Source organism: Syngnathoides biaculeatus, chromosome 8 (assembly GCF_019802595.1).
Source record: "Syngnathoides biaculeatus isolate LvHL_M chromosome 8, ASM1980259v1, whole genome shotgun sequence".
In the NCBI taxonomy this organism is placed as follows: Eukaryota; Metazoa; Chordata; class Actinopteri; order Syngnathiformes; family Syngnathidae; genus Syngnathoides; species Syngnathoides biaculeatus.
The window spans coordinates 3,106,073-3,133,624 of NC_084647.1; the positions used below are offsets into that span (position 1 = coordinate 3,106,073).

General features: G+C 43.1%; 1 protein-coding gene across 3 annotated transcripts in view; it reads right to left on the reverse strand.

Annotated features, from left to right (window-relative positions):
• Positions 1-27,552, reverse strand: part of LOC133504875 (chloride channel protein 2-like) — a 158,091-nt gene that overhangs the window by 59,276 nt on the left and 71,263 nt on the right. For 2 of the 3 annotated variants that reach the window (XM_061827577.1, XM_061827576.1), the window contains 6 exons: positions 26,737-26,821; positions 25,409-25,510; positions 22,796-22,880; positions 13,809-13,964; positions 1,298-1,367; positions 746-856 (listed from right to left, as the gene is read on the reverse strand). In XM_061827577.1, coding sequence (XP_061683561.1) covers positions 746-856; positions 1,298-1,367; positions 13,809-13,964; positions 22,796-22,880; positions 25,409-25,510; positions 26,737-26,821 — 609 coding nt within the window. The remainder of the gene's footprint in view (positions 1-745; positions 857-1,297; positions 1,368-13,808; positions 13,965-22,795; positions 22,881-25,408; positions 25,511-26,736; positions 26,822-27,552) is intronic. The other variant, XM_061827578.1, reaches the window with a different exon arrangement.

Genomic DNA, 27,552 nt, shown 5'->3' on the forward strand with positions numbered 1-27,552 from the left:
CATTTCCCAGTTTCTGATGGACACTACATCTTATCTTCATATTTAGAATGCACCACAAGCTCCTCTGTGGAATTCAAGAGGCTCATCAAACTATCAAGGCCTGAGTCATTTGTTGGAGTACACCACAACATCAGTATAATCAAAAAGAACAAACACAACCTGCAGCCTCTTATTATTTAGCCAATCAAGTTAACTGCATATAGAGTAGCAGGAGCTCATCTGTAAAGCCTCTGACTTTAGTTCCGCTGCAGACAAGTAAAAATGACAGTTATTGGGAAGACGCAAGTCATTTTGTGTATCAAACGAGTGAGACGCACAGACACCTGTTAATTGAAATTGAATTTTTACAGCGGTGCTACAATAAGAATGGAATGTTAAAAATGCCTTGTTAGCAGGTTCTATTCATTACTCATTGTTTGCAGTCTCCCTTCATTCTTCGCTTATATATTGTACCTAACTGTATTTTAGTTTTTTAATATGAAGTACCAACACTCATCCATTTCCGAGTCACTTATCCTCACGAGGGTCATGGGAATGCTGAAGCCAATCCCAGCAGTCATCGTAAATTTTGACTTTAACCATCTGACATATGTCGAAATTCGAGTTAAGTTGGTACTGTGGGAACGGATCTCAGTCATAGACCGAGGACTTCCAATACAGTCCTCTAGAAAATTGGGAGTGTCGGATACCTCAGAAGCAGGTGGGGCTGCACTCGATACAAGAAAGTTAGCATGTTTTTGCTTACCAACAACAGCGTAGCCTCCTGGTACAATGGGATAGATGGTGTCATCTGTGTTTATGCCATCTGGGAACCAGGCTGCCATGCTTTCACCAACCAGACGACCAAATGCTGCCCCTAAATGATTGGATTTTAATGACGCAATTAATAAAACCCTTGCCATGTAATTGTACTTTTGCAACATTCTCCCGCTCTTGCGAAGAGTTAAACAGCAGATGGACATTGGTTCATTCTAGACAAGAATACGTGGGATTACATTGGAACTACATAGGTTTCTCATCACCTGCAGTTTTGATGTCATTTTTGAAAAGTTGCATGTCAAATAAAAAATATATATTCTCTTTCACAATCATGCAGGTAGCACCAGGTGTTAAGGTGAACTATGAACTTGTCTTTTCAGCCCAGTACTTTCCGTGAATGCAATCAACTGATTTTTCGCCCAGTAATCAAGGATACGAACATTTTATTTTTAATTTAATTTGAAACATACACCAAATTAACACTACTATGTTTCTAAAGGTTAACACACAAACAGACTCATGGGTGGTAGTACCTTACCTATAACAAATACTGGCATGAAGGCCCCACAGGGTACTGGAATAGTTGTGACCAGGGCAGACATCCAGAACTTAGGAAGAAAAACATACAAAAAAAAGCCAAACATTAAGAGTTACAAAATGGGTTCTATTCCGTAATCTTCTGCCTGCTATCTTAATGGCTGGAAGTCGAATCCTCTCCCAGCAATAAGGATGCATGGAGTATGTACAGTATGTATGCTGTATGGGGTTTACAGTACTGCTCAAATTAGATAAAGTTGTCACAGTCCCTATTAATGTGACATTCTGCTGATCCCTGAATAATGAGCAGGTATTTATGATTAATCAACACTACATAAGGCTAAAAAGAAAAGAAGTAAAAAATTTAAAATGAATACTGTTCTGGATATGTGTGCAGGCCTTTTGATTTTAGTATTAGGAAATGAATCACTGCATTTGTTTATATATGAAAAATCTTCCATCGGCTCAGTTTAAGGTGTGCTCCTCAAATCAAAACATTTATTTTCTTTTTACAAATGTCACATAAATTCCGCTCACACAAAAGAATTTTAAAAATTTGATGATGAGGTTAATTTCTACAGAAAAACCATAGATTGTATCGACACTGCCTTCCAGTGGCCAAAACAGGAAAAACAGTGAAATCTTTTTGAGAATAAATGCCATTCCTATTTGGAACCATAAATGCATACTTAAAAATTTGTGTACAAGTAATCCGTCACATGATTCTCATCAATGCACTAATTTCAAATTTTCAAATACATTTCTTATTTATAGTTGGAGTCTCTACATCCCTGCACACTTCCAATCATCTCACTATTCCGCTCCCTGTGCTGTCTATACATAGCAAGATGTAATTATGGCCGACTGTCACCACAAAACATCAGATCATCTCCTGTGACCCCACACTGCAGGCTTTTCAAAACATACATTATGTACATGTACCCACTAGGAAGTGTAAGTGTGCGCACACAAAACTCACACACGAAATATAAAGCTTTTGTTGTGCACTGGGTAATTTGATAAATTGGTAAACAATATAGACCTCCCAAAGAATAAAGCACATTTGACCATCCTCATGAGCTCATCATTTTCTCTTTAACACAATCTTTAGCCACTAAAATATCTTTAAACTATCAAAGGACAGTTTAAAAGTATCTAGAAACTCATAATATCATCTTAGCTTTATTGCAGTGATTATAAACTCGTCTGAGATGAGATGAGTTGAGGTGCAAGTGTGTGTGTTAAGGGATTTCAGAATTATACTACTTGAAGTTTAATCTTAATGAGACAGACTACAGTGTAAATCAGTTTGGATTTTGACAAAAAATACAAATAAAAACACCTATAAGACTTTTGGAAAGAAATTTCTATACATTGTAGATTTCTTAGAATTAAAGCTTTATTTCACAAATGCCACACAGAAAATGGTCAAAGGTATGTATCGTTTCTGGGATGAAACCCAATATGAACCTTGAACCCTTTAAACCAGGGTTCACAAAGTGGTGCCTGCTGGAACCAAGTAGCTCAGAAGGAACACACAAGTAGCCTGCAGACCTGTTCTAAAAATAGCTCATTAGTGATGGAACATCAACAATATTGGAGAAATGGTCATTTGTAAATGTAACAACTGACAGAGATTTATAGAACTGTTGCCTATTAATATTTATCCCTCCATCCATCCATCCATCCATTTTATTTGCCACTTATCCTTACGAGGGTCGCGGGGAGTCCTGGAGCATATCCCAGCTGTCAACGGGCAGGAGGCAGGGTACACCCTGAACTGGTTGCCAGCCAATCGCAGGGCACATAGAGACCAACAGCCACACCCATAATCATAATTTAGAGTGTCCAATTAATGTTGCATGTCTTTGGGATGTGGGAGGAAACTGGAGTGCCCAGAGAAAACCCACACAGGCACGAGGAGAACATGCAAACTCCACACAGGCCGGTGCAGGTTTGAACCAGGGATCTCAGAACTGTGAGGCCATCGCTTTACCAGCTGATCTATTGTGCCGCCATTGATACTTATTAGTTTCATAATTCCATTCCATCCATCCAGCCATCCATCCAAGGAGGATTCCTTTGCTTATCAAAGGTCAGGTTCTGTGGGAATTAGCCTCAGCAAGGAAGCCCAGACTGTCCATAAAATGTATTAACAGAATTGGTAAAAAAAATAAAAATACAAAAAAAAAACGAGCAACCCTTACCACAAACAAGTACAATTTACTGTTTGAAATGCAGAACAAACTAATGGTAAAGGGAACTATGCAAGCCCGTATCAGGGAGGTCGGCACCCCTTACTCCAAAAGCACCCAAGGTACACTGTTGAATGACTTCTCAAAGTCGACAAAACACATGTTGACTGGTTGGGTGAAGCCTCAAGAACACATTTTGGCCTGCCAGGTTGGAGTGGCATCTTCTCCCACCATCGGACCCAACTCACCAACAGATGGTGATCAGTTGACCCCCTCCCCCCTCTCTTTCCCAGTGTGTCCAAGTCATGGAGCCAGAAGTCTGATGACAGGACCACAAAGCCACTTATTGAACTTTGGGTCAAGGCCTCAGGTTTCCTGGTGCAAAGTGCTCGTGTGGGCATCCTTATACTTGAACATGTGTTTTATGGACAATCCGTGGTGAGCACAGAAGGGTTTTGATTGGAGGCCCCCCAAGCCGTTTCTGGAGGAGTGCCCAGCTATATCTTGTCGGAATTTCTTAACCTCATACACCACATCACCACAAAGTCGATCGATATACTTTAATGTAGGATGCCTTGGTGTCAAGGACACATGTGGCCACTCTTATGCTTGAATGTGATGTTCGCTTTGGACAACCCATGGTGAACACAATAACAGAACACCACCCGGGTTCTGATCGAGGTGGGGCGGCATTCGTCCTTATCTGAGTCACGTCTCACTGTCATTGCCCACATGAGCATTGAAGTTCCCCAGCAGAACGATGGAATCCGGAGTGGAAGCGCTCTCCAGCATCCCCTTCAAGGACTCAAAAGGGTGGGTACTCTGAACTGCTGTCTGGTGCATAGCCACCAAGCGGGCTCATGCTCCTTTCCTGTCAGAGATGTGACGTTCCATGTCAGGATCTGTAGCCAGGGATCAGATCGCCAAGGTCACAATGCACGTGACCCTTCTGGCCCTTAGCACAGATGGAGGGCACATGGAAAGGGGAACCCACATTCTTTCAGACTCTGCCCGGCCGGGCCTCATGGGTACAGGCCTGGCCACCAGGTGCTCACTTTTGAGTCCCACATCCAGGCCTGGGTCCAGAGGGAGGCCTCAGTTGCCACCGTCCAGGCAAGGGAAAATGTGATCCAACAGTTTTTCTCATCAAATGAGGTTTTTCCACCTAATTTCCGTTTGTCATTGGTGACCCTGCCACTGGCATAACGTCCCAGACAACCTAGCTCCGAGGATCATTGGGACACACAAAGCCCTTCACTACAATAAGGTGACAACTCAAGTAGAGAAGAGTTTACATAAATCATTGATTGCTAATAAGAATATTATTAAAGGTACTTTGAGCAAATTTGTCATTTTCATAAATGTGTATCAAACTGGTAGCAGTACACAGGTTGGTGATCCCTTTAAACACATCTTAATCAAAATCTTACATCCTCGCAATATAATTATTATATTACTATTATTATTATTATTAAGTTCAATGACCTTTTCACTTTGTGAGTAGGATTTTGAAATCCAACGCTCATTTTTAATTAATTATACTATGTAATTCTATTTATGCAAATATGGGATGAGTTATTTAAATGCTAATATTTTGGAGCTGTATCGTATATTTCATTGTAGGTAGAGTGGTACTGTGAGGTATGAGTACACCAATTTGCTAGTTTGAGGTATGAGCTGTCATTAGGTCTTTTTTTTTAAATTTTAAGTTATGAGTAAGCTTCAGATATGCCATTGCTTGTGTGAAAGGAAAATAACTGAAGCAATTAAGGAACTACAATGCTGTTTATTTGCTGGGACAAACAATCAAACAAACACAGATAACACTTGTAAAAAGCACCGTAGGCCACAATTGACAGATGCTCATATTGACCTGCAATGCCCCCTGCACTCCCCACCCCCCCAGACAAACATTTTTTCAATAAATACACAAATGTTTAGCTTGCAAACATGAACAAACATGAACAGCAAGCATAAAATTACACTGACGAGTTTACCAAGCCAGCCAGATGTATTATTTTATGCTAAAATTTACTTGAATTCCTATAGTCATTTCAGTGACTGGTGTGGGCTTGCTTTCTGCTACAGATTTCTTCAAATTGTGGACACAATTGACCCCTCCGTGGATATTGCGCAATCCGCGTCACTGACCAATCAGAGGCCAGAGATCTGCATAAACCAAAGCCCGTTTTTGCTCCCGCCATTTTCTCAGACAACATTGCATGGTCCAATATAGGGTTAGTTAGCGTTTTATCGCGTATTTGGGTTATTTAACAAAAAATATGGTTAAGAGGTGTAGTCACGGACTTTGTAATAGTGACGACAGGTATCCTGAAAGGCTAGTTGGTGGAGTTCGATTCGTACCCTTTCCAAAACCGAAGACCCAGTACGAAAAATGCCACCGATGGATCAAACTTTGTGGAAGACCGCACCATTAACTAAATCCATCTAATATCAACCGGAACACATATGTTTGCACGAAGGTAAGCCCTATATTTGATTTTCAATACGTCTCATATAAATGAATTAGCAGTTCTTCGCTTGCATAACATAGCTACGTGTGAATGATTGAGACACTTGATCTGTGTTGAGCGATATTTAGCGATGATCGAACTGCACAAACGTATTGATTTCTTGCTGGCTCGCGGCCAGAAGCTTAACCAGACTGTGTTTGCACGAACAAATGCCCTAAATTTGATTTTTAATCCACGTCTCATATAAATGAATGAGACGTTCTCCGCTAGCATAACACTGCTACGTGTGAATGATTGAATGAAATCAGAAGCATGGCATCTCTCTCAGTTAAGAATGTATTGTATTTAGAATCTATAATATATCGTTGATTTGAATGAAATGAGAAGCATGGAGTCTGTCTCAGTTCAGAATGTATTGTATTGTATTTGCCATTTTTACTGTTTGTCTTACGTCAGCGCACGTGGCGTGACGTCACTTCAGGAGGCGTGGTTAAGTCCCCTGTACGGAGGGGTCAATTATGATACAATCATTCAAAGTTAATTTTATCATTCATCTTTGAGCTGTATTTGGTCTTGATTGAGGAAGTGCAGATCCTGCACAAGCAGTATGTGGCAAAAGGCAGCAGTGTGCCCATGGCTCTTCTGCCTAGCAGTGAGTAGCCCTTTTCCACTCAAATCCAAAAGGAAGCCAAGGTCTTGGACTGAAACTGCAGCTTCAAAGATGAATCAGAAGGGACATCAATAAACTGTGCCTCTTCTGCAGCACTGAAGTCAGCAGCTGTTATGGCATTGAAGGGATCTGTCAGGGAGGTGGTCATGCCACTGCCTCACGCGTGTCTACTTCTGGCAATAGCCTCTGCACCTACGCCTTGTTGATCTTAATTATGTCATGCATTTAAGCCTTGGCTGTCTTGTCATTAATTGCCAATTTGTTGCGTAAGTACACGGGCTTCTTGTGTTGAATGTATGTGGCTCATTGCCACATCCGAGCGTTCCTGTCCTATTTTCATGTTGACTCTTTTTTGCTTTGAAGTAATGCTCAAGTTTCATGTTTTTGGACCTTGATTTTTGCCTCACGTTTTTGAAACTGTCACCTTTTTTGGACTGCCTACATGTGTAGTGACCTGAGCCTGGAATTAAACCTTCCGTCTAAACTACGTCCTTACCTTGGAGTCTTGTATTTGGGTCCTACCTCTTAACCCTGCTCGAGATAAGACCTAAGACAGTTATATTTTGGAAGATCCTGCTCTGGGAAGTAGGACCGGAAATGTTTTTGCAGAGCAGAGATATGATTTTTGAGGCATAATTTCCCTGTATTTTGCAGCTTGTTGGGACTGATGATGGATTGCAGGCTTTCAAAGGAATCTATATTCACATACTACATTTCACTCACTGCTCCCACATCTCTTGTTTTCTAGTAAATTATATGATTTTATCTGCAAGGTGTGGAAGGTGTGTTTGGGTATCCTGTATCTGAAGATTTTTGTTCAGGGTTTTTGAAAAATGTCACTGAGATATGAGAGTTTCATGAAAAAATTCTCTCTCTAAACTTGTTGGTAAGACCATTACCCTCCTTCCTGAAGTTCAAATAGAAACGATAAAACTTTGTACCTTGACGGCCACTGAGACTCGCTGTGAAACAAACCTGCTGTGTGGTCAGAACCCATTTCTTCACAGTTGGCGGAAGGTGTCTGGTGGTGTATGTGACAGAAGAGTATCCGCTAGGATGAAGGGCAAAGTTTATAAAACAGTGGTGAGGCCGGACATGATATACGGATTAGAGATGGTGGCTCTCAAGAAGCTACAGGAAACAGAACTTGAGGTAGCAGAAATTAAGATACTGAGGTTCTCGCTTGGTGTGAACCGGTTGGATAGGATGAGAAATGAGTTCATAAGAGGGACAGCCAAAGTTGGAGGTTTTGGAGACAAGGTTCGAGAGAGCAGACTATGATGGTTTGAACATGTTCAGAGGCGAGAGAGTATATTGGTAGAAGGATGCCGAGGATGGAGCTGCCATTCATAAGAGCGAGAAGAAGACCAAAAAAAAGTTTGATGGATGTTATGAGGGAGGACATGAGGACAGTGGCTGCTGGAGAGGCAGATGCACGAAATAGACTTAGATGGAAAAAGATGACACGCTGTGGTGACCCCTAACGGGACAACCTGAAAGAAAAAGAAGTAATTTTAATTGAGTTTATTGCGCCAATTATCTCCGTCATTACATTGTACAATTCCACGCTTGGCTGTTTGGACGAAAGTCCTTCTCTGTGGATAACGCAGTGAGTAAACTATGCATCAGGAGCAACGAATTTGACAAGCGCTTGCAGCCCTCCTCCTTTCCCAGCCATGACCTGAGCCCCATCTGTGCAAATCCCAACAGTCCTTCCAGTTCAGATAAGCCTCTTTCAGGTATGAATCTACAATTTTAAGCAACTCGTCTAGAGTTGCTCTGTCAGTTACATGTTTGCAAAAAAGCAAATCTTTCTTCAAGTCGTCATTAATAAATCTGATGTTATCAGTAAGCAATCTTTGTGACTGTTAGTCGCTTCATCCATTTGCAAAGCAAAACACACATCTCATATTTTGTTATTAAGCTGCTCCTCTATGTATTTTGACATGTCATGAATGCGCCTCAGACTAATGTTGTCTCACAGAGGAATTGCCTTTAGCTTACTTACTGTAGCTTCATCGATCATTATGGAAACCTTATCAATAGCAGAGGGACGTATTAACTCATCAGTGATGTGTGAGGCTCTTTACAACAAGCAACTCTGTATGCCACTTTGTAGGGGGAATGTTGGGGGTTAGATGACACCGATGCTGATTTAGTAAAGTAAGCGTTGCGAACGACAGTCACTAATTTCTTTTCTTGAGAAATCATTGGGTTTACCTTTGTTCTAGGGATGTTGAGTCTCCAAATGTCTCCAGACGTCTAAACTTGTTCGGCTTCATGCTGTCAGCGGCCAGTACTTCGAGACACAGTACACACTGTGGTCGCTCCTCATTACCCATTGTTGTACAGTTAAAGCCGTGGGAAAGATGGGCATTGACATATTTCCATGTCTTTGCCTTGGTCGGCTTGCTTGTTGATACATGACCTGCTGTTTAATATCGCTCAAAAACTTGTCCATGCTAGTAGTGAAAAGTTGGTGAGCCAAAATGGGTTTTGAAGAAACAATCAATAAAACAGATTTTAATCTGCAGCTGGTAGTTGGGTAGGTTTATTTATCTAAATGACTTGTCACATCAAAATCAAAGTTGACTGTATGTGATAATTTTATAAAAGATAAGTCTCCTAAAATAGTTCGTTTGATCACTTTCCTTTCCTTGATTTTATGTCAGACTTGCAAAAAAAAAAAAAATCAAATAACATTTATTTTTTAGGAGTGGTCAATCAAAAGAGAGCTAAGAAATAGCTCTCATTCATAATAAATTGAATTGAATTATTTTTATGATTATCGCCGATAACCATTCACAGAATATATGTGCGTGAATACAGAATATATGTGCATCAATGAGAGAGGCGGAGGAGGAAGAGTGAAGCTCCAGGTAGAAGAGATAGCAAGGGTGGACGACTTCAAATACTTGGGGTCAACAATACAGAGCAATGGTGAGTGTGGGAAGGAAGTGAGTCCAAGTGAGATGGAACAGTTGGCGGAAAGTGTCTGGTGTTCTATGTGACAGAAGAGTATCCGCTAGGATGAAGGGCAAAGTTTATAAAACAGTGGTGAGGTTGGCCATGATTTATGGATTAGAGACGGTGGCACTGAAGAAACAACGGGAAGCAGAACTGGTGGTAGCAGAAATGAAGATGCTGAGGTTCTCGCTTGGAGTGACCAGGTTGGATAGGATTAGAAATGAGCTCATTGGAGGGACAGCCAAAGTGTGATGTTTTGGGGAAAATGTTCGAGAGTGCAGACGTGGATGGTTTGGACATGTTCAGAGGCGAGTGAGTGAGTATATGGGTAGAAGGGTGCTGAGGATGGAGCGAGGGAGGACACGAGGACAATGGGTGTTAGAGAGGAGGATGCACGAGCTAGACTTAGATGGAAAAAGATGACAAGCTGTGGCGACCCCTAACGGCACAAGCCAAAAGAAAAAGAAGAAGCCGATAACCATTCAATCTTGAAGCTGTCTTCTAATGTGATTTTACAATGTATAAGCCATCACCCCCTCAGTATATTTGATTCCTTTTGGCATATCCACTTGACACGACAACACCATCTGAGAGCTGAGAAATTGCACTTATTATTCAAGTTTTGAAACGAGAGTTCTTACATTTAAGCTTATTTTTTAATTCATTCAAATTTGGCAGCCTTGTTTACATTACTCTTTCCTGTAGCGCGTTTAATTTACCTGCCAAATTTTGGGCCCTCTTGTGCCACTTCGATGTGTTGACAAAAAACTCTTTTTAAATATTCTCTGATGATTTCACAGTTGTACCCATGAGACAGATGAAGTTTAGATTCTTATTGTGTTCCTCAGAAGAATTGTATGCCAGTGATTGTTCTGCCCGCACATTGGCAAAACGGTATTTCACTGGCGAGTGTAAGTCTGAATACCCAATGGAACTGTAAGAAAGTCAGTTCTACGTTCTGTACCACATAAGATGAAACAATTAGTAATAAATAACCAAGGACTAAAAGAACACAGACACACACTTTCAATGAGAGCCAAACATTTGCATGACCACGATAATGGGATTCAGCTACAAGGTATGCTTTAGTGATTTGCAGGTTTGTCCGAGTGTGTGCACAAATCTGGCTTTCTGATCACATTATTTCAAGTATTTGTTACAGTTACAATGACTGAAAAATTCAGCATGCTCCGTACAATAGATGTGAAGGTGAGCCCCCCCACCCCCTTTCTGCCAAAACTTGGTAGATGGAATGAAAGTTTCTTTGATTGGAAAGGGGCATGAGGACTGCCATGATGAATAAAGGAACTATTCATAACAGAAATGAAAGTGAGAGCAATTTCACCTTGCAAATCACCATGCTGAATCCAAGAAAACAGATGTAATTAGTCAGACATTAAAGATTTTCTGAGAGAAATGCGTGTGTGTGTGTGCGTGCGTGTGCCTGTGTGTGTGCGTGTGTGCACATGTGTGGGAACTGGCACTTGTCTGAACTTTTGGTAAGCAGGTGAGTCAGTTAATAGCCACCTATAGTCAGATGGATATGCGCAGAATGGCACAATAGAAAGATGGAAGAAAAAAAAAAGGGAAAATGCCTGTTCTGTGTTTTTCCTCATGTATAATTATGTTCTCAACCACACTGGGTGCAGGTATCGGATGGATAGGATTTATGCAACCTGGCTGTGACTTAGTTCAGCTCTTTATGGGGCCCATTGAGGTTCTACACAAAACCCAACCAATCATATTTGTTATGTACCTGGAAATCACACGTGAACATTTCTTTGACATTGTTATATCTTTTTTCTTTACTGACTTATGCTTTCTTGATATCCTTTGTATCTTGTGGCTCACACAGTGAGGCACTTTAAATGTTGATTTGTAAAAAACATCTGTGTATAGATTGAGAAGCTATAAGTATGTGCACTGCGCTCCAAAAAATGTTCCGAATGGTCAGTGTTTATGACACACATCTTACTCTGCTGTTGCTTCTGACTCATCTTTTGCACTGCTGGTCCGTAACCCCGAGTGGTTACAAGCAGCCATTGAGTAATAGTGTGGTAGTGTTGAGTGAAATTTCAAATGCTGGAAAAAAAGTGCTTGTCAACATTGAAAGCAATGCATATTTGAATGATGCAAAGCAATAAGATTAGAATAATTTAATGTACATGGGGATTCTCCAATCCCCTAATTACAGTCTGGGACTCAACTCTATCCTTAAAGATCATAACACTTGTGTGTTATGCTTGGGGTCGCTATTTGCACGACAGTAACATGAGGTAGACGTTTCAAGCTATTGTGTTTTTTATGGTTATTCCACAATTTGTTAAAAGCATTAATTTCCTATATGTACCATTTCTTTTATGATAAGATTTCAATCCAGTCTGCCAAATAACACCTGTAATTAGCAACAGCAGAAAAAGCTAGACATAGGCAGTAGCGATTGTTGTGCTAGCCATCCCACAAATGCAAGTTCTCTTCAAGGTCAAGTGTCATGAAATGGATAATTTTTAGTATGTTATTCATGAAAAAAACCTAAGCCAATATGGGCCCATGCGTTTTTTTCCCACCACAAAACATGATTTTGACGTATACAGCTTTTTGTAACGCCTGTCATGAAAATCCTCTCGAGGGATTTGTTTTTGAGAAGAAGCAGGAAGTGACATAAAGGACAGCAGCGCCCCCAAGTGGACTCGTTTGTTTCCATTAGTTTTACCTCTGGGAAGATAGCTCATTGTTCCTTTGTGTTTGCCAAAATGCCGGCTCATTGCATTGCTGGACATTGCTTGAACACTCGGGAGAATGGATTTACCCTTCATAAACTTGAAAGAGACCCGGTTTGTTGTGAAAAATGAATTGCACGTTTGCAGAGGACGAGAGCTTCGTGGGTTCCAAATCACAGGTAGGTGTGTATTCAGCTACTAAAAAAAAATAATAGTTTGGGGCGGAACATGTAATCGGTCTCTCATAACGTAACAAAAGATCCGCGTATGAAATATGTCGATGTCCGCGTCGGACGGCGTCGGGCTGCTGTGCGGATGGCGGCGAATCTGAAGAACTCAGCCAATAATATCTCACTCAGCCTCATGCGCACAGTAATACGCCCCGGGTCGATAGTGTTCATCGCGTACTGCGGTGGCTGTGAACAACCCTCTAAAAGCAGCACGCCTCGGCTCCATTATATGCCACCACGGCACTGAATATCAGCCACACCGTGCGGTCACAGCTTCTGCGAAGGCTGGGCGTCGGGCTTTGTGGACGGGGGCGGCCCTGAAGAACCTAGCCGAGAATGCGTCACTCAGCCTTGTGTGCGCAATAAAGCGCCCCGGCTGACTGTGTTGTTCATGGTACTGCGGCTTCTATGAACACCCCCTAAAGCAGTACGGCTCGGCTCCATCATAAGCCACACCGGCCGGCTGCGATGAGCCGTGTTGGCTCATCTCCACCACGGAAGTGGATTGGACGGGGATGCGGTTTGGCCGTGATCGCATATCGTCTGAATATAGCTCGAAACAATAGTGTAATATTGCCCTGAGGGCTCGAAACAATAGTGTAATATTGCCCCGGTAACTTCACTTGGTTATGTGGTGTTGTCCTTTTCGAAAAGAGCTTCCGTGTCAGAAGGGACGTGTTCGTCTCGTATAGTTAGGGTGCACCGCGTGTTTTCATTGGCGAATGTCTGGGTGACGTCACTTACAGAGGATGCAGCCAATGTGGTGACCACTTGGATAACGTAGAATGACACTTCTGCAACTTTGCGCATGGATGACACGCTCTCCGCTCACATTTATTTTTTCGTATGGACATTGAAGTGAATAATGTTATATGTATTTTTCATTACAATATCTATTTTAGAATGTTTATAGGGGTGACAATTGGGCTTTAAATAGAGCATCATTTTAAAGAGGAATAAACGGGGTTTTAAAAGGTTTAGAATTTGAGTCAAAGTATCCAGCTATTGTTTTACTTAACCCTAACGTCATGCAATTGATAATCTCTGACAAACGTCAAACTTTGTACCATACCAAAGAGCACAGAGAAGCATTGTAGAGTAATAGGAGAGAATAGTAGGTGACCTTCTTATTGTAAAATACTGGTCTAGAAATTTAATTCTGTGAAATGTTGCTTTTAAAAATAGCTTTCAAGTTTTAATAACATTTTCATGAAGTAATAATGCTCAGTGTACATTTCTCTCCATTTATCACCTACCTTCATGACAATGAAGATAACAAGCGTGACAAAGACGTTGACCTGCGGATGTTGCCAGGCTTGAGAGTGTCTGATGTAGTCAAACTCTTCAGCAATGCCCTGTTTGGCCCAAGTGAGGTTATCAAACAATGTCACCAGCGATTCCTTCTGGGTGAGCTGTGGGCCACATGAATTAATGTTATAATCATAACTGCTATAATTATCATCATACAAAAAGACATGGGTATTCATGTTAATAATGCAATGGAATGCAGACTTCAAAGGTGGTTAAGTGTCTAAATGCTCTTCTAGTTTACATTTTTGTAATTGGATACTGTACGACAGAAGTGTAATAAAGTTATGTTACACAAATTAAAACACAGTGGTGGTTTATAAATTGCCATGAAGATTCAATCGAATCCATGTACAGCGCCATTAAAAAGTATTCGCCCCCTTCGTGATTATTTTTATTTTTTTTGCATATCTATCACACAAATGTTTAAAATCAATTTTAAGATCAGTTAGACAACACAAGGAAAAACAAAATGCAGTTTTTAAAAATAAAAATTAAATTTATTAAGGCACAAAAACAAAAACAACAAACCTTTCTGACCCTCTGTGAAAAAGTAATATCCCCCTGAACCTAATAACGGTTTGTTCCACGCTATGCAGCAATAACTTAAATTAAGGCTTTGTGATAATTGGTGAAGAGTCTTTCACATTCCTCTGGATGAATTTTGTCCCACTCTTATCTCTTCTATTCAATATTGGTCAACCCCGACATATTGAAGGGTTGTCCATCATGGATTGCCCGCATCTCAATTGGATTTAAATCCGTACTTTTACTCGGCCACTCAAAAACCATAACTTTGCTTTTTTTTTTTTAGCCATTCAGAGGTGGACTGGCTGATGTGTTTTGGAACATTGTCCTGCTGCATGATCCAAGCACGCTTGAGTTTGAAGGCACAAAGTGATGGCTGGATGTTGTCCTTCAGGATTTTCTGGTACGCAGCAGAATTCATTGGTCCATCAATCACAGCAAGTTGTCCTGGTCCGGAAGCAGCGAAACAGCCGTAGACAATCACACTGCCACCACCATGCTTGACTGCTGGCATAGTGTTCTTTTTATCAAATGCCGTGCCATTTTTACACCAGATGTAACGGGCCGCGGAACTTCCAAAAACTCAAATTTTTGACTCAACAGTCCACAGAATCTTTCCCCAAAAGTCTTGAGGATCATCGAGATCACCTGGGAACTCTCTCATGGAGGCCACTTGTGCCCAATGTCTTTTTTATGGTAAAGTCATGAACACTGACCTAAATGAGGGCAGTGAGGCCCTGCAGACCTTTAGATGTTGGTCGATTATCTTTTGTGAACTCCTAGATGAGTTGCCGTTGCACTCTTGGACTAATTTTAATGTATCGTCCACACCTGAGAAGGTTTGCCACTGTTCCCAGTTTTCTCCATTTGTGTAAAGCCATTCTAAATTAGATGCTTGGACCTAAAGTGGATGAAGAAATAGCCATAGTCCTGCTTTCATTTACCATCATTTCCAGATGTATTGGTGACATGTCTACAGACATCAAAAGTTTAGTTTAGGAAAAAGTCTGTATCAGGAGTAAGTTTGCATTGCAACTTGACGAATCTACCGATCTTAGTGGACATGCCCAATTCCTGGCCATTGGCAGTTTATGGATAAATATGTTAAACGAGAAAACTTTTTTCCAAGCCATTGCAACAAAACAAAACAACAGGAGAGAAAATTTTTTGGTTCTGATCTGAATAGCTTGAACAAAGTAGACATAAATGGAAAAACTGCACGGGTGTCTGTAGGGATGGAGCAGCAGCTATGGTCAGACACACCAAAGGCTTTGTAAGTAGAATGAAAGCAAGAGGGCCAATGCAATTGTTACACATTGCTTTTTAAACTGTGAGGCCCTTGTAGCAAAGACCTTACCAGCAGACCTAGGTCCTGTCTTGGATGATTTGGTGCACATGGTGAACTTTGTAAAATCACGACCCGTGAAAAGTCACATATTTACATCTTAATGTGAGTAAATGGGCTCGGAACACAAAGCCTTATTGTTTCATACGGCTTTTGTCTCATGGCAAGTAACTGGCCTGTGTTTATGAACTGTTGGAGAAGTAAAAGCATTTATGACAAATGAGTGGTCCGATTACACAAAACTGCTTGCACCTGATGAGTGGTGTGCAAATCTGGAATACCCTGCTGACATTTTACGTCATCTGAATGAACTTAACACGTGTTTGGACGGCTGAAATGAAAGCCTGTTTACAAGCACAGATTAAAAAATTGGATTCCGATAAAAGCTGTAATTCTGGAAACAATGTGGAAAAAGGAAAGAAAAATGTTCATACCATGCAATGGCAAAATATCAACACAGCAACATTATGCGGGATAATAGTGAAACATTTAAAAACATTTGCAAGATGTAATTTTATTTTTCTTCAGCCTCCATTCGATCCCTTGACGAGGTGATGGGCCCATGCTGTTCAGCATCAGTTGGTGAAAGGAACATGACTTTACAGGAACAGAAGGAAGTAACTGAACCGATACAAGATGTTACTTTAAAGCTAAGCTTTGCTGATATACCTTCGGACAGTGTTTGGGTGGCTACTGCCAAGAGTGCCCCATTCTGCCAAATAAAGCTATGTTGACACTGATCCCATTTTTCACATCTCTGTGAAATGAACTTTTCAAGCTTGACAACTACAAAAAAAGTCAAATCAAAGAGATTAAGAGCTGTTGAGGAGAGACTTTCATTGATTCCTACCAGAATATCAGCTCTATGTTCATCCAAACAGGCCCAAGTGTCACATTGAGAAGAATGTGATTATGTATTTTGTTCGTGTTTGAATTTTATTCATCATGCTTTGCTGAAAAGCAAAAAATGTTCACATAGCCCACATTGATTCATTTTTACATTTTCTGCTGGTGGTGTGCTGTGGGATTTTTTTGAATGAAAAAAAGTGTGACTTGGCTCAAAAAAGATTGAAAAACAGATATTGAATCATTTGTTTTTATTTAACACAAGCCTTTAAAATATAGTGTGTCAGACTGAGCGGTGCGTTCTGCAGCGGTGTGCAATTTGCACATCCCAAAATGGGACACTACATGCTGTAAGGTATTATCATATTTACTGTGCTATATTTTCCATATGGATTTCTAGATTTCTTAGAATTTTACCCAGAAGTTACATCTATATGGTGGGTGGTTTTTTTCCCGTCCCTGATGTCATTCCTGGGGCTTCAGACTTTCTGAAATGTAGGTCTTTTAAAGTAAATCAAAACTGCTGTGCAATGGACTTTAGGAATCTTGGGATGGTACGGTATGATTTGCTGTTATTGTGCAAATAAATGTCAACGGTTTAAAATCCCATGCAGAGAGCTTTAGATAAAGACTGTATGAAGTTGATCTTAAAAAAAAAGGTATATTTGGACACAAAAAAAGGATTTGACAATATTTTGCATGCACACATGTAATGGGCTTTTCAAAGAGTATTTCAGTAAATGCCAGATTAAAGCTTCAGATACAGTAGATGTCTCCTCCAGTCTAAGGAAGAAACTGAAAAAGGACACCGTGTGTGTGCACTACAAAGAAGAGCATTCACAATGCAATTGAATACACTGTACGACTCATCTAAACACAATACAAAAAACTAAAAAGAACCCCATAACCTGTCATTTATGTCATGCTCCTGGTTTCCTGCCCAGGCTGCCGTGGCTAGCCAATCAGTCAGAGCACACCTGCACCGTGTTACAGTTGATGACGCCCAGTATAGATAGGACGTGGGGGACGACTTGTCCTTCGCTAGATCGTCGTCCTTGATGCCTCGTTCCCGCACTCCTGTTTGCCTGACTTCTGCTCTCCGTGCACCGACCCACGCCTGTCCACTGACCACCTCGTAAGCCTGCCGTACTATGACTTCTGATTGTTGGGACTGTCTGCCTGATCTCAGACCTTGGACCGAATAAAGGTTTCCTCTGAACTGTCTGCTGTCTCTGGAGTCGTGCATTTGGGTCCACCCTCGAGCCCCGTTTCGTGACAGAATGATCTAGCAATAACATGGACCCAGCCGACTCCGAAGCCATCCGCCGTGCGCTGCAAGTGGAGTGGCAAACGCCTTGGCGAGCAAGAGGCTGCTCTCCAGGGTACTAATGAACGGATCCATGAACTGTGGGTAGCTTCTCAAGCTAGCGCGGCTGCTACTGAGCCTCCCCGTGCCGGCATAACTCCGCTCTCATGACCAGAGCGGTTCTCAGGCGACTCCGGCAACGTCAAGCCCTTCCTGGCGCAGTGCGATCTCCACTTTGACCTGCAAGCGTCCGCTTTTTCCATTGACCGCTCCCGGATCGCCTTCGTCATTTCCCACATGACTGGGAGGGCGGAGGCGTGGGCCACTGCCGAGTGGAGTCGTAACTCGGAGATCTGCCGCTCATTGGCGAGCTTCGTCTGCGCACTCACCCAGGTTTTCCAGTACGCAGTTCCGGAATGCCAGGCGGCGTCCTCGCTCATGACAATTCGCCAGGGACGTCGCCGCGTGTTCGACTACGCCATTGAGTTCCGGATCCGGGCTGCCGAGAGCCGTTGGAATGAGGAGGCCCTCCATGACGCGTTTTACCAGGGACTGTCCCCATGCCATGGATCTTCCGCCTTAACTAAAGTCCCTCATCGCATTGGCCCTCAAGGTGGACCAGCGCTTGACCGTGCAGAGGCAGATGGAAGGCCTGAGGGAGGAGGAGACGGAGAGGCTCAGCCCGGTCGCTTCTCGGCCACCCGCGTTGTCTGCTACATCGGAACCCATGCAAGTGGAGGGGCTTGGCAGCCCAGCGGAGGAGCGCTTATGTCGGCGACGAGAAGGGCGCTGTTTCTACTGTGGTCGTTTGGGACACGTAATCGCCCGCTGTCCGACTCTGCCGAAGCGCCCCGACCGTGGGATCTCGACGCCGGTGAGTGTGCGGTATACTGGCGCTAAGTCGGAGCGGTCGTTGTTGCACCTCACAGTCGGGACAGACACTCATTCATGCGTAGTGACCGTGTTCACTGACTCTGGTTCGAATGCGAACCGCATACATCCGCGGATAGTCGAAGCGTTGCGGGCGGCAACCTTTCCCACACAGCGTCCTCGTGTTGCTTACGCCGCCAACGGCGAGTTCCTCTGCCGCGTAACTCACCGCACGCAAACTATACGTATGGACTTTCCGGAGGGGCACACAGAGCGTATTAGTTTCCACGTTTTCAATTCTAGTAACAGTGACATAATCCTGGGGAGCCCGTGGCTCTGGGCATGGAGTGAGGACTGTCGCAAGCAGTGTGGCGTCGCCGGGGAGGACGGGGGGATCCAAGTTGCCGAGCTTAGCACCGCCGCCGAATTAGTCACAGTACCCTCTTGCTACCATGATTTGAGGGAGGTTTTTTCGGAGTCTAAAGCAGGAGCTCTGCCGCCGCATCGGCCGTATGACTGTGCCATCGAACTCCTCCCGGGTACCTCACCCCCCAGAGGGAAACTGTTCTCTTTGACAGGACCGGAGCACCAGGCAATGAGGGAGTACATCGAGAAGTCCCTGGCAACCGGACTTATTCAACCATCATCCTCACCAGCCACCGCGGGGTTTTTTTTCATTAAGAAGAAGGATTCCACCTTGCGACCCTGCATCGACTACAGAGGATTGAATGACATCACGGTCAAGAACAGGTATCCCTTGCCCCTGATAGCTACAGCCTTTGAACTCCTCCAAGGAGCCCGGATCTTCACCAAGTTGGACTTGCGCAGCGCGTATCATCTGGTGCGGATCCGGGAAGGTGACGAATGGAAGACGGCTTTCAACACTCCCACGGGGCATTACGAGTATCTCGTGATGCCCTTCGGACTGACCAATGCCCCGGCTGTCTTTCAAAACTTCATTAACGACGTGCTTCGGGAGTTTTTGAATAAATCAGTCTTTGTATACCTGGATGACATTCTCATCTTTTCGGCAGATCTAACCTCTCACATTCGACAGGTCAGAGAAGTGCTCCAGCGTCTGCTGCAGCACCAATTGTACGTTAATGTGGACAAGTGTGAGTTCCATCGGGCATCCGTGTCCTTCCTGGGCTTCATCCTGGCCGAGGGAGAGATACGTATGGACCCCGGGAAGGTCGACGCGGTGCGGCGTTGGCCTACCCCCGCCAACAGGAAGGACGTACAGAGGTTTTTGGGATTTGCTAATTTTTATAGGAAGTTCATAAGGAACTTCAGTTCCGTGGCCACTCCTCTGCATGCGCTCACCTCTCCACACACCACCTTCTCGTGGTCCAGGATCTGCCAGGAGGCCTTCAGCAGACTAAATGAAAGTTTCACCGCTGCGCCCGTTCTAATTCTTCCGGACCCAGATAACCAGTTTCTGGTGGAGGTGGATGCATCTAATTCAGGAATCGGAGCAGTCCTGTCTCAGAGGAGTCCCAGAGACGGTCGGATCCACCCGTGCGCGTTCCTGTCTCGGAAGCTGACCCCGGCAGAGAGCAACTACAACGTGGGAGATCGGGAACTGCTGGCGGTCAAGAGCGCGTTGGAGGAGTGGCGGCACTGGCTGGAGGGCTCACAAGTCCCGTTCGTTGTCTTCACAGACCACAAGAACTTAGAGTACCTGAAGACTGCGAAGCGGCTGAACGCCCGACAGGCCAGGTGGGCCCTATTCTTCACTCGCTTCCACTTTACTCTGTCCTTCCGCCCAGGCTCCAAGAACGGCAAGCCGGGTGCACTCTCGCGGATCCACGAGGGGGAGCGCATGGAATCGGAGGCCGCTCCTATTCTGCCAGAGGCGTGCTTCGTGTCCGGCTTCACCTGGGCGGTCGAGTCACGGGTGAAGGAGGCCCTGGGAGAGACACCGGCGCCCGCGGATTGTCCGTCGGGCGCCTTTTCGTCATCCCATCTCTGTGGGGAGACGTCGTAGCCTGGGCCCGTACCAACAAGACGGTCTGTCACCCGGGTATGGCAAAGACACAGTGGTGGAACAAAGGTTCTGGTGGCCCAATCTCAGCAAGGACGTAAGGGAGTTCGTCAACGCCTGCCCGGTGTGTGCGGCCAATAAGACTTACCGCCAACGGCCCGTTGCTGAGTTGCGACCCCTGTCCACTCCCTTTCGTCCGTGGTCACACATCGCGCTGGACTTCGTCACCGGCCTGCCGCCCTCCCAAGGGAACACAGTGGTCCTGTCTGTAGTGGACCGTTTCTCCAAGATGGTCCATTTCGTGCCGCTTCCGGAGATCCCGTCGGCCAAGCAGACAGCCCAGCTGGTGTTAGACGAGGTCGTCCGTTACCACGGACTACCCCGGGACATTGTTTCGGACAGGGGGCCACAATTCAGCGCTCGCTTCTGGAAAGAGTTCTGCAACCTCATCGGCGCGTCAGCTCGTCTGACATCAGGTCATCACCCGGAGTCCAATGGCCAGACTGAGAGGATAAATCAGGAGCTGGAGACCGGTCTTCGATGCCTGGCCTCCAGGGACCAGAGCACGTGGAGCCAGCACATCAAGTGGGTGGAGTATGCCCACAATTCTCTACCCTCCGCCTCAACAGGTATGGCTCCACTCCATGTCATGCATGGTTATCCTCCGTCCCTGTTTCCTCCTCTGGCCACAGACTCCGTGGTCCCGTCGCCCCTGGCCATGGTGCGACGCTCCAAACGGACCTAGGAAGCAGCGCGGAGGACACTGCTGTGCATGTGCAGCGCCTACAAGGCCGCAGCGGACCGCAAGAGGAGGGCCGCGCCAGAGCTCAGAGTGGGACAGCGAATGTGGCTCTCCACCAAAGATCTCCTGCTGCGGACGGAATCCCGCAAACTGGCTCCCAGATTCGTTGGCCCGTTTCCGATTTCCAAGATCATTAACCCGGTGGCCGTCTCGCTGAAACTGCCCAGGTCGATGAGGGTGCACCCTACGTTCCACGTCAGCAGACTTCGCCCGAATCGCACTTCGCCGCTGGCTCCTCCGCTCAAGTCGCCCCCCCCCCCGCATGGTCGACGGTGGGCTGGTGTATACTGTGCGCCGGCTGCTGTCTTCCCGCCGCAGAGGAAGGGGGGTCCAGTACCTGGTGGACTGGGAGGGATATGGCCCGGAGGAGCGCGCCTGGATCCCCTCCCGCTACGTCGTGGACCGCTCCCTCATCAAGGACTTTCACGCGGCTCATCCTGAGGCTCCTGGGCCGTCCAGAGCCGGCCGTTGAGGAGGGGGTACTGTCATGCTCCTGGTTTCCTGCCCAGGCTGGCGTGGCCAGCCAATCAGTCAGAGCACACCTGCACCGTGTTAAAGTTGATGACGCCCAGTACAGATAGGACGTGGGGGACGACTTGTCCTTCGCTAGATCGTCATCTTTGATGCCTCGTTCCCGCACTCCTGTTTGCCTGACTTCTGCTCTCCGTGCACCGACCCACGCCTGTCCACTGACCACCCTCGTAAGCCTGCCGTACTATTACTTCTGATTGTTGGGACTGTCTACCTGATCTCAGACCTTGGACCGAATAAAGGTTTCCTCTGTACTGTCTGCTGTCTCTGGAGTCGTGCATTTGGGTCCACCCTCGAGCCCCGTTTCGTGACAATTAAACTTTGAAATGGTATGCTCAGTGCATTTCAATGACAATTAAAGAGTGTGGGTGTGTATTCGTGTATGTGTGTGCATGGGTGGTTGTGTCCACAGATTTCCTAAACACAGTTTCACATGGACAACATACAAAGTTTGCATGATTTGTCTGACAAATAAATCAGGTATGTTCATCCTAAAAGGTCTAGAATTGTGGTCACTTCTTGGAGATGATGTCAGCACAATTTATAGGGATCTACAATATGAATCCATCATGTTTTTTCTCCGTTTAAATTAATGTACTAAATCAATCCAGTTCATCTAGTTGGACATGCCTGGATTGATTAGATGTACAGTACTGACCTTTTGTGCAGTTACAACAACAAGCAATATATCTAGAATATATCTTCATTTGATGATTGTCCTACCTTGCCAGCCATGAACTGTCCAAAGCCAGGTGGAAACGTTAGCGTGGAAACTAGTAAAGTAACCAGTGCTGGATACAGAAGACGTCTAGGAAAAAGATTTAGTTTTGAAAAAAAATCATTGAAATAGAAGCCTGAGGATCAAATTAAAACCAAAATACAGAAAATAAGTAGTTAGACTGAATTAATTTCGTACTAGGCTAAGTGAATTTATCAATTCATACAGTGAAGAAAATAGTTAAATAAAGTTATAAATAAATTGCAAGTTCTCTCACTTAGAAATCATCGAGGGGTCTAAAATTTTCATCGTAGGTGCATGTCCACGATGAGAGAGATAATCCAAAAATATATATCCAGAAATCCCAATGTATGATTTTTTTTAAAACGATTTATTTGTGTGATACAGTTGCAAATAAGTATTTGAACACCTGAGAAAACCAATGTTAATATTTGGTACAGTAGTCTTTGTTTGCAATTACAGAGGTCAAAAGTTTCCATTAGTTGTTCACCAGGTTTGCACACACTGCAGGAGGGATTTTGGCCCACTCCTCTACACAGATCTCTAGATCAGAGAGGATTCTGGGCTGCCGCTGAGAAACACAGATTTTCAGATCCCTCCAAAGATGTTCTATTGAGTTTAGGTCCGGAGACTGGCTTGGTCACACCAGAACCTTGATATGCTTCTTACGGAGCCATTCCTTGGTTTTCCTGGCTGTGTACTTCGGGTCATTGTCATGTTGAAAGACCCAGCCACGACCCCTCTTCAATGGTCTGACTGAGGGAAAGAGGTTGTTCCCCAAAACCTCACAGTACATGGCCGTGGTCATCATCAGAAAAAACACCCCCAAAGCATGATGCTACCACGCCCATGCTTCACAGTAGGGATGGTGTTCTTGGGATGAAGCTCATCATTCGTCTTCCTCCAAACATGGTGAGTGGAATTATGACCAAAAAGTTCCATTTTGGTCTCATCTGACCACAAAACCTTCTCCCATGACTCCTCTGTATCATCCAAATTGTCATTGGCAAAATTAAGACGGGCCCTGACATTTGCTGGTTTATGCAGGGGAACCTTCCGTGGCATGCTTGATTTTAAACCAGGACGTCTTAGTGTATTACCAACAGTCGCCTTGGAAACGGTGGTCCCAGCTCTTTTCAGGTCAGTGACTAAGTCCTGTCGTGTAGTCCTGGGCTTATTCCTCACCTTTCTAAGGATCATTGATACCCCACAAGGCGATATCTTGCATGGGGCTCCACTCCGATTGAGATTGACCGTCATGTTTCGCTTCTTCCATTTTTTAATGATTGCTCCAACAGTGGACCTTTTTTCACCAAGTTGCTTGGCAATTTCTCCGTAGCCCTTTCCAGCCATGTGGAGATGTACAATGGGTCTCTGGTGTCTTTGGACAGCTCTTTGGTCTTGGTCATGTTATAGTTTGTGTCTTACTGCTTGTATGGGGTGGAGAGGCGTCTTTATGCAGCTAACGACCTCAAACAGGTGCATCTGAATCAGGATAATACATGGAGTGGAGGTGGACTTTTGAAGGCGGACTAATAGGCCTTTGAGGGTCAGAATTCTAGCTGATAGGTGTTCAAATGGTTATTTGCAGCTGTATCAACACAAATAAATCATTAAAAAAAAAATCATACATTGTGATTTTTGGATTTTTCTTTTTTGTCTCTTTCACTGTGGACATGCACCTACGGTGAAAATTACAGACCCCTCCATGACTTCTAAGTGGGAGAACCTGCAATATAGCAGGGTGTAACCCATTTTCTTTACTGTATATTTAAAAGTCATGTGACAGATTCACTTTACATCAGTGGGTCTCAAACCTTTTTCACAAAGTTCAAGATAGAAAAATTATAACCTCACCAGGTAGCAAAATGGTAACCAACATTAAAATACAGTTGCATCGAAAGCCTATCAAAAAGGAGGCTGCGGCTATAGTCTTAAAAATACATATATTTAATACTTATTGGACACCACTAACATTATTTGCAATTTAAACATCAACACAGTGCTTAAATACAAGATTGAAAAATTAGATTTTAAATGATTAGTTAAATGATTAAATGCAAATGTACTTGAACCTTAAATAAATTGAACAGTACTTTTAAAATGTAATCTATGTTACTCCCTGAAAAGTAAAAAAAAAAAATGTACATGAAAACTATTTTTACAAAAAGTACCATAATGTCTTGAACGATGGTTAAAATAACCATTATACAGTATTATGCACAAGTGGAACATTTACACTACACTTAAATTGAAAATAATATTTAATGATTCAATTAAAAGGTAATACTCATAAAAGTTCAACAACAATATTGAACCTAAAAAAACTAATTTAGAAACCAACAGCTATTTTAGATTAATTGCAAATGTATTGCAACTTATAATTAAATTAACTGATCATTTTCATATGCATCTGGCACACAAAGCAATGATATGAGTCTGGCTTATTACTTCAGATACTTCAGTCGTTAATGCTAAAATGATCTCTCTCCCACTCCATGGTTGTTTAACAATAACGGCAAAACATGCATTTTAAAAAGAGAACAGCCTTGTTTTCAGATGTAGATCTTTGACACTATATAAGGTGTGATGCTCACTTTTTCATGAGGAATCTATTGATGGCCTTTTGATTCCTCATGAATTGGACAATAAGACGGTTCAGGTACACAAACAAAGCTCCACCAAAACCACTGGCAATGCTGCAAAGAGACAGACACGGTGATATGTGGGTGTCAGCAAGAGCTACAACAATTAATAGGGTCTGACAGCACCCAATGCATTGACTAAAGAGTGAGACCAAGTCTAAAATGAGTATTTCATATTTTCAGCAATGTGGTCATTTAGTATTCTCTCAAAAACAGTTGCCTCAAGCAACTGAGGTGAAGCGATCACTGATATAGTTGCATGACCAGTACTTGCCAACTGATATATTTATGAAACCAAAAAATCCTCAGAGAGGACCAAGGAGAGGAAAAAAGAATACATGGAGATGCAACGTAGGGCGAAGTTAGAGGTGTCAAAGGTCAAACTATTGATGACATGTATGCCAGGTTGCACAGATTGGCCAGACAGCGTGATAGAGATGTGAAAATGTGCAGCATCTTAGGGTGATTATGGATAGAGCTGGAAATGCGTTGATTGGGCCAGTGGTGTGCTAAATAGGCGGGAAAGAATATTTTGAGGAGTTGATGAATGAGGAACATGAAAGAGAAAAGAGAAAAAGAGGCAAGTGGAGCAAGAAGTAGCAATGATTAGTTGGGGGGAAGTTACAATGGCACAAAGGAGGCACTTTGCCCTGATGACCCAAAGTCCCCTCCAAAAGTATTGGCATGGCAACCCCGATGTCTTTGTTTTTGTTGTATACTGAAGACATTTGGGTTTCTGATCAAAAGATGAGTGTGTGGTGATCCTTAATGGCCTAAACCGAAAGGAAAATAAGATGGCCAGAACTGCTGGGAGTACAAAGTCATCAATGATTGTTTGTCATTGTTCCTGTCATACTGTGTTAAGTGTGTTTGTTTTGTTTGCACATTGAGGATTACACATAATGCTAAACATATTCAATTGTTGGACAAATGTATCTTTGCGAAAAGAGTAAAAATATTAGCCTATAATTTCCAATATAAGATAAATATGTAGAAAATGAAATGGCCTGAATCAGTCAACAATGTGGAAGGTCAACATGTAATAAAGTGTGAAGAAAAATGCACATTCTTTCACGTGGACAAAAATATGATTTATTGTTGTGCAGGTGCTCTAAAAACACAGTTAAGATGTTTAAAAATTCAATGCATCTACTTGAGATAAGATATTGCTCCAGTACAGATTATTGTAAAAAAGATTAACTTGCTGATTTTGACTACTAACTATTCTAAATAATCCATCCAATTTATATACTGTACAATACGAATCCAGCCAAACTCACCCAATGACAGCAAAAGCAGGAAGCTCCTGGAGGTCAAATGGGAAATCTAGCCGAAACCGAGTTTTAAAAAGGGCTGTGATGGTCTCTAGAAAAAAACAAACAAACAAACAAAGAGATGAATAAATAAATATGGAAACAGTCAGCAATCATCAAAAGTGGAAAAATACATGCCGAAAGAAAAACATCTTACAATCAGATGTGGTTCAACATTTGGTTCTAAACTGTAAAGTGGTAGAACAAAAAAAAAAAAAAGTTCAGCTCATAAGTGATTTCTGTCTCATCAGCAGAGGAAATAATGCAATCATTAAATTGCCTGGGGGTCTGAAATTGAGAATCACTTGTTCGTCAGCAATTTCAATAGGTTACATTCCTTATGTGAAACAATCCTTGTAGTGTTCTGTTACATGAAGATAATATTTGGCCAAACTCCAAATTCAGCTAAATGAGAAGGTTAAACATTACATCTAAAATGTCTGTTTGTTTAGAATCTTAGGAGACATCAGAATCATTCATTAATCATTGCTATACAAGAAGGTTGCACAGCTGTCCTGTCTATCTGGTTTAATAATAGGCTGAGTCTAGAGCATTAAGAATACTATATCATCATCATAGTTATAAAACTAAACTAAATAAAACTTTTTTGATTTGTATTTATTTATTATATCTTTCAAAGTATGTTATATTCCACTCTAGAAACAAAATTGACATTGACAATTGAAATTCTTGCCCTGATGATTTGGATAATTACGTGGACCTCCCAACAGCTAATTGTAATTACATTGAGAAAAAAAAAACTTAACCTATTCACTGCCAGTT